This window comes from Ceratocystis lukuohia, assembly GCF_044167205.1.
Source record: "Ceratocystis lukuohia strain C4212 chromosome Unknown Supercontig3_pilon, whole genome shotgun sequence".
In the NCBI taxonomy this organism is placed as follows: domain Eukaryota; kingdom Fungi; phylum Ascomycota; class Sordariomycetes; order Microascales; family Ceratocystidaceae; genus Ceratocystis; species Ceratocystis lukuohia.
The window spans coordinates 2,322,874-2,330,217 of NW_027263522.1; the positions used below are offsets into that span (position 1 = coordinate 2,322,874).

The 7,344-nt window shown below is 49.2% G+C and overlaps 3 protein-coding genes across 3 annotated transcripts; 2 read left to right on the plus strand and 1 right to left on the minus strand.

The window, feature by feature from the left end:
- Window positions 1-468: 468 nt before the first annotated feature.
- HOO65_030591 (aminotransferase class I and II) lies at window positions 469-1,796 on the plus strand (the record flags this gene model as incomplete). Its single annotated transcript, XM_071002218.1, has 2 exons — window positions 469-1,246; window positions 1,309-1,796. 2 exons carry the CDS (start codon window positions 469-471, stop codon window positions 1,794-1,796), a joined length of 1,266 nt encoding a protein of 421 aa, XP_070860270.1.
- Window positions 1,797-1,990: 194 nt separating this feature from the next.
- On the minus strand, window positions 1,991-3,321 carry HOO65_030592 (uncharacterized protein; the record flags this gene model as incomplete). The annotated part of the gene is made up of 2 exons (XM_071002214.1): window positions 1,991-2,905; window positions 2,995-3,321. The coding sequence occupies 2 exons, from the start codon at window positions 3,319-3,321 to the stop codon at window positions 1,991-1,993; spliced, it is 1,242 nt and encodes a 413-aa protein (XP_070860271.1).
- A 1,015-nt stretch (window positions 3,322-4,336) lies between these two features.
- On the plus strand, window positions 4,337-6,978 carry HOO65_030593 (dethiobiotin synthetase; the record flags this gene model as incomplete). Its single annotated transcript, XM_071001896.1, has 3 exons — window positions 4,337-4,526; window positions 4,861-6,157; window positions 6,228-6,978. The coding sequence occupies 3 exons, from the start codon at window positions 4,337-4,339 to the stop codon at window positions 6,976-6,978; spliced, it is 2,238 nt and encodes a 745-aa protein (XP_070860272.1).
- Window positions 6,979-7,344: the final 366 nt, after the last annotated feature.

The following is a 7,344-nucleotide window of genomic DNA, read 5'->3' on the forward strand; positions in this document are numbered from 1 at the left end:
ACATGTACTAGATCATAGTTTGTATTTGTTTTAGCTCCTAGAAATGATTAAACTTCACTACAAGCGTGAAAATGTCTCGAGTGTCTATTACCATAGCAGAGATCTCGTTGGCGATAGATGGGTATGTTGTAGCTTAACCCCCTTGAACCTAGGTTTAGCCCCTCAAACCTAACCCTAATGTCCAGGCCTCAATGATGACAAGGAAGTAATGGCTTGATGTGTCACGGAATGTAGGGTGTGTAAAACCAAAGTGGATGAACTTTCGCTTAAAGTTTATTGCGCAGAATTATGAGATAGACAGCAGATGTTAAGACGTAGCACGTCAATTACTCAATATAATTATTGAAAAAGTGAATTAACAGGCTATCTGCAGGATAGATTCCCTGTACCACGTTTCACGGATCCCCCTTTGCTCTTTCTATTCAGTTTTTTTGCCGCGTCATCTACTCTTCTTGGCCCCTTCGAACAATGCGTCCTCTTGAGCAGCAGTTTGATTCTCTGCTAGAACGACGTCGAGCTGGCTCCCTCCTGCGGCAGCTGACTATTCCTAGTTCAAGAGCTATTGACTTCTCCTCTAATTCATACTTGTCTCTTTCAACCAACCCCGTTATTACCCAGTCATATCTCGAGCTTCTCACAACGCACCAGGACAAGGCCTTGATTGGATCCGGCGGCTCCCGTCTGCTAGATGGAAACTCGGCCTTTACCGAGCAGCTGGAACAACAAATCGCTCGCCATCATGGAGCGGAGGCGGGCCTGATATTCAATTCCGGCTTTGATGCAAATTGCGGGATTTTTAGCTGCGTGGCACAGAAGGGTGATGTGGTTGTCTACGACGAGCTGATTCATGCTAGCGTTCATGATGGAATGAAGATGAGCCGCGCCGCTCATCGTATCTCTTTCTCACATAACCTGGTTGAGGCGGCTTCCAAGAAGGACCCCCATTCTCGCTCATTGAAGGATGTTATAGAGGGCCTGGGAGAGGATGCTCTGAAAGGCCGGTGCAATGTTTTCATTGCTGTTGAAGGTATATATAGTATGGACGGGGATGTTTGTCCATTAGTCGATGTCGTCAATTGTGTGGAGACATGCCTTCCAAGGGGTAATGGTTATATCATCGTCGACGAGGCCCATTCTACCGGCATCGTAGGACTAGATGGCCGCGGCCTTGTTAGCCATCTCGGGCTTGAGGACAAGATCTTCCTACGCCTCCATACATTTGGAAAGGCAATGAGCTGCTCTGGCGGTAAGTCATCACGTTTAACTTCTTGGTCTAGAATCCGGCGTTTACTGACTTGGCTTTGATAGCTGCTGTTCTCTGTTCCACAATCACGCGCTCATACCTCATCAACTATTCCCGCAGCTTCATCTACACAACTGCGCCTTCTCTTGCATTTTTGCTTGCTATAAAAGCAGGGTATGACTTTTTGGTGTCTGGAAAGGCGCAGGCTTTGATCAACCATGTGCAGGAGCTCATGGCTTTTACGCATGACCAATTGACCATGCTCAATGACACGCTTCATCCGCCTTCTGATATAATTTCTATCAGCTGTAGCAATCCCGAAAGTCCGATCATCCCTATAATCACGCCGGCTCCAAGGCGTTTGGCCAAATTTTGCCAGGACCAGGGATACATGGTACGGCCAATTGTGGCCCCCACAGTGCCATCTGGAAAGGAGAGAATCCGAATTTGCCTTCATGCTGGCAACAGCTTTGAGGAGGTTACAGGTTTAGTGGGCGTTATTGAAGCTTGGATAAAAGGCGAGATGAAGGCAAATACACTGGCAAAGTTGTAGGACTATTTATGAACGACCGTCATTTCGTGAGGGGAAGCCTGTAATATTGTAATAGATGGCATTATTTCTTAAGTGGATGCCGCCCGTCCTTGTGTCTACCTATTGGTTGCCAAGACGGCGTGTCCAATATTCCAAACTGTCTCTACCTAAAGCAAAAGCCAGCAAAACTCGTGAAGAACATCTTACACAACCAACTACACCTCTGCGTCCTGAGTCACGCTGGTCTTCTCAAAGCTCTTCATCGGCTCCAGGCCCCAGCGACCAAACATGGCGCCGTCTTCATCCCAGCCGTTGCAGTCCGTAGTGAGCATCTTTTCGCCCGTAAAGATGGCATTAGCGCCAGCCATAAAGCAAAGGGCCTGTTTCTCCTCGGACATAGTCTTGCGCCCAGCAGCAATTCGGATAATGGTTGAGGGCATGAGAATTCTGGCGGTTGCGATGGTACGCAACATGGAGGGAAACTCGACCATAGGCTGGTCACCCAATGGCGTGCCCTTGATAGGGACTAGGGCGTTGACAGGGAAACTCTCGGGATGCGACGGAAGCGTAGAGACGGTGTGGAGAAGGCCAATTCTATCACTTGACTTCTCGCCCAGCCCCAAAATACCGCCACTGCACACTTTGATGCCAGCCTCTCTGACATTAGCCAGCGTAGCAAGTCTCTCGTCGTAGCTGCGGGTAGAGATGACACTCGGATAGAACTCGCGACTAGTATCGACGTTGTGGTTGTATGCGGTTAGGCCAGCACTCTTCAGCTCCTTGGCCTGCTCCGCATCAATCATGCCTAGGGTAACGCAAACCTCCATGCCCATTCCGCGAACACCCTCAACCATGCTTTTGATATTCTTCAGGCTGTTTTTACGGCCGCGCATATCACGCCAGGCCGCGCCCATGCAAAAACGGGTGCTTCCATTGGCCTTGGCTTTGGCAGCAGCAGCAAGTACAGACTCGACGGACTCAACACGCTTGGCTTCGAGCTTGGTCCCTTTCTGGTAGCGGGTAGACTGGGCGCAGTAGGAGCAGTCTTCGGAGCAGCCACCGGTCTTGATGTTCATGAGGGTGCAGAGTTGGACTTCGGAAGGCTTGTGGAATCGACGGTGGACGGTGGACTTGGGTTGAAGTAGTTAGTAATGGGGGGGGGGGGCGACAAATGAAGCAGAAGCTAGTGAAAGCAAAAAAGTGAAAAGGTGAAACCCACTGCTTGGAATGCGAGCTCTAATAACGGCTGGTAGTAGATGGCGGCGATTTCCTCGCGCGACCAGTCATGGCGCAATTCTGTGCGTGCGACAGCCTCGGCGAAAATCTTCTTTGCTTTCTCGGTACGATGAGCCTCTTTTTCAGCCGTGTTTTCGTAGACTGGTTGTTCGGTATTCGGTGCAACAGCTTCGGCAGTCGATGATGACATGTGACGGAACGAGGATGCAAGACGCAGGGAGAGAGGACAGAAAGCTCTCGGTGTCTGAGCTGCAGCGCGAGCAGCCTGCACTGCAGCCATGCGGACACTCTGAGTAGCAATAGATCTCATGGTTTGGTGTATCCAAGAAGAAAGAGGAGGAAGGGAAAAGGCAAAGACGAAGGCAAAGATGAAGGCAAAGGAGCAAAGATGCTGATTTTCGCGGCGCTAGGTTTGTGGTCTGATGTAATACGAAGAGGGGTAATTCACGAAGGTGCGTTTGATTGATCGCAAGGTTTTGCTCTTTTTTTAGTAGTTACCTTGTTCAATTCTACAAGAACAATATTGGACTCGGACTCGAGATTGAGCAACTGCTTTAATGCCTGCTTATTTCTTCCCTACTTTTTTGCTCAGCCATTCCAGGGACCTTGAGTTTAGTCACCCAAGCTTCCAAGCTCCTCAACCCCAAAGAAAAGAAAGCAAAGGAAAAAAAAAATAGCAATAATAATAGGATTCCATAATGAAGACATCTGATAATGATTACAGCAGAGCAGCCCCTCTCCTAGACTGGCCTACCCCTGGCTCTTCCGCCGCTAAGCTCTCGTTGTTCTTGCTCTGTTGGGCGTGCTAATGTCCCCAAAGCCCCCAGAGAATGCAAGAGCTCCTCCAAAATGGCTGAAGCCCCTCAATCCTGAATCCATGGGACGTGCAGCTTTGAACAGCCGCTTACGGCTCTACTATACGTAATAAAGCGCCTGCTACTGGCTATAGGTCGGTCTCCCTCTCATTTGAACAGGAGGGTTGGTCATCTCTGGCAAAACCTGTTGAGCTCAATGTCTTTCTGTAGAGCCAAGGGTTTGCCTGTCTCAAAAGTCAAACTGGCCGATGACAGCCGGTGCACAGCCGTTGTCGGCTTGCTTGGTCTAGGCTGTTCTTTTCTTAGTCCATTCCCTTAACGGAAGAGTGGACACAAGCTTGAATTTCGGTGCTGAGTTTCTTGCAAGTTATTAAATAAACTCAACAAGGCCAAGAAAATCTGTCTCAGCATTCCCAAAATATCTTCTGGTCTGCATAACCCTAAGGGCGTGGAGAATCTTCCTAACCCTGAGATAACTATTTTTAAACACTCATTACGTCACAACAGATCATGGCGCCAGCATCTGCTCTGTTATGGCGCAGCTTGCGCACACATCAAATCTATGGTGCCAACACGGAAGTAGGAAAGACCATTTTCACAACGACACTAAGCAAAACGGCGCAAATTCTATGGCCTCGCGAGAATGTGGCCTACTTGAAGCCTGTGTCAACAGGCCCTTTGGATGAGGCTGATGAACGGTGTAAGTATAGATCTAGGTTGCTAGACTGTATTTTTTGACTAACATGGTCTTTAGATGTCTTGCTCCCTATGTTGAAAGTCCGATTGTTTGCGCACCATGACATCTAACTCAACCAAGACATGTCCATACGTTTGCCCCTAAGACTCGCTTTCACACGCTGTACCAGTACGATCTAGCAGAAAGTCCTCATTCGGCTGCTCCAGCTTCAGGAAGGGTGAGGAAGACATTACAAATCTAATAATATTACGTGTAATGCCGCGAACTGACGTATCTTCCCGCCCTCAGCATATCCCCTCCGACAGCCAACTTATCCAAGGTATACATTCACATGCAGCTAAGGAAGCTGCTGCAGGGCCAGGCTGGCTTTTTGTTGAGACGGCTGGCGGCGTGCACTCTCCATCGCCATCTGGGACTACGCAGGCTGAGCTTTTTAAGCCTCTCCGACTGCCTGCTGTGCTCATTGGAGACTCAAAGCTAGGGGGGATTTCACAGACAATTGCATCCTTTGAAGCTCTTAAAATCCGCGGCTATGATGTTGAAGCAGTTCTTCTCTTTCGCGAGAGGCAGTACCAAAACTACATCTACTTGGCTGAATATTTTGAGAAGCATCACCGAGTCAAGCTTGGGACCATCGAGGCACCACCGAGGCGACTGCCTAATGTCGACGAGGACATTGAAGCCATGAAAGAATTTTACAACTCACAATCCACCTCAAGCTCGCCACAGGAGATTCTTTCCCACCTAGACAGTCGACACAACGTCCGCATAGAACGACTGGAAGAGATGGCAGAAAAGGCACACAAAACGATTTGGTATCCTTTTACACAACAACAGCTCTTGAGCCCGGCCAACATCACCCCTATTGACTCTGCCCACGGAAACTTCTTCCAGACGCACAACAAAACTGGACCTACCCCCAGCGCTGACCAAGGCCCCCAGAACCTGCTCAACCCGTCATTTGATGGCTCTGCCTCTTGGTGGACCCAAGGGCTGGGACACTCAAATACTCAGCTTACGCTAGCTGCCGCCTATGCTGCTGGTCGATATGGCCATGTGATGTTTGCCCAGGCTATTCACGAACCTGCCTTGAAGCTTGCCGAAAGCATGCTTGAAGGGGCCCATGCTGCCTCACCTGCCTCTCGTTTCAGTAGAGTTTTCTATACCGACAATGGAAGCTCTGGGTGCGAAGTTGCAGTGAAAATGGCGCTGAGAGCCGCACGAAACCGCTATGGGTGGTCTCCGCGGGACAACATCGAGATCATTGGACTCAAGGGCAGCTACCATGGCGATACCATTGGTGTTATGGATTGCGCAGACCCAAATGTGTACAACGAAAAGGTAGAGTGGTATCGAGGCCGCGGGTTCTGGTTTGACTATCCTACCGTCATCTTTAAGGATGGGTTCTGGAAGATTGAAATCCCGGAAGAGTGGAGCGATAGTTCTTGCAAGAACAAAGGCTTTTCGGCCTTGGGAGATCTTTTTGACTTCTCGACCCGCGAAGGCCGTGGAGACGAAAGGGCCTATGAAAATCTTATTATCCAAACGCTGGAAAAGCTCAAGAGCGCAGGCCGCAAGTTTGGCGCGCTTGTCATGGAGCCTGTTGTTCTTGGTGCTGGCGGCATGCGTCTAGTGTAAGTTTCCCAAGTTGCCATTGCCATTTGCCAGTGTTGGGAGAGCTCAGGTATTGACTAGATATAACAGTGACCCCCTCTTCCAACGCACGCTCGTTAAAGTTGTGCGCCAAAACCCCCATTTATTTGGGTCTTCGTTGCCCGGATCTCAGACAACCAGCTCTGACTGGAGTGGCCTGCCCGTCTTTTTTGACGAGGTCTTTACGGGTCTGTACCGTCTCGGTAATTTCTCGTCTGGCTCTATGCTCCAGGTCGATGCGGATATCGTAGTGAATGCTAAGCTTCTCACCGGAGGAGCCTTGCCTATGTGTACTACCATGACGTCCGAAAGCATATTCGAAAGCTTTCTGAGTGGCAATAAGAGCGATGCCCTACTTCATGGCCACAGCTATACGGCACATCCTATGGGTTGTCAAGTTGGAGTAGAGTCAATAAAAGCACTGCGCAAGCTAAGTGAGGGCAGCTCCTGGGATACATTCAAGGACAACTGGGAGCAAGAAGGCTCTCACTCCAAGGACCGGAACGTCTGGTCCGTCTGGCCGATCGAGTTCGTCAAGTCTTTGCCTGGTGATTATGTTGAGGGAGCCTGGGCTTTGGGGTCGGTGCTCGCTATCTATGTCAGAGACTCAGCTGGCCTTGGCTACAAAAGTACAGCGTCCATGGCTCTGCATGAAAACTTGCTACGGAGTCTTGACGGGTGGAATATCCACAACCGAATCCTCGGCAATGTCCTTTACCTTATGGTGGGTCAAAATACTACGATGCAAGAGGTTAAGGAGCTTTGCGAACGGATTAAAACTGCAATTCCGGGTCCAAAGTGAGAGACAAGGACAGTACATACATAATATATATCTTGATCTATATAGGCATCTTCTTATGCTAGCTATCGGTGCTAGAGGCTTTAATTCATGTAGGACAAAAAGTACCTTCAGACTAATCCTAACTCGCATAGCGATTGAGAGTGGCTATTACTATAATTCTCCCCTCTAGGTACCATCTGCTAGTAAGTGAACCTCAAAAGACGATCGAATTCTGAAGCCACCGCTATAGACTTGCTAGATGAGAGTAGGTCGTTGGGGGTTTGCAAAGGATAAAACGTATGATATCCACTAACGTCCACGATAAGCATGCCCAAAAATCAAACGACTTAGAGGCGGCTACATATGATACTGTAACGAAAAATGAAG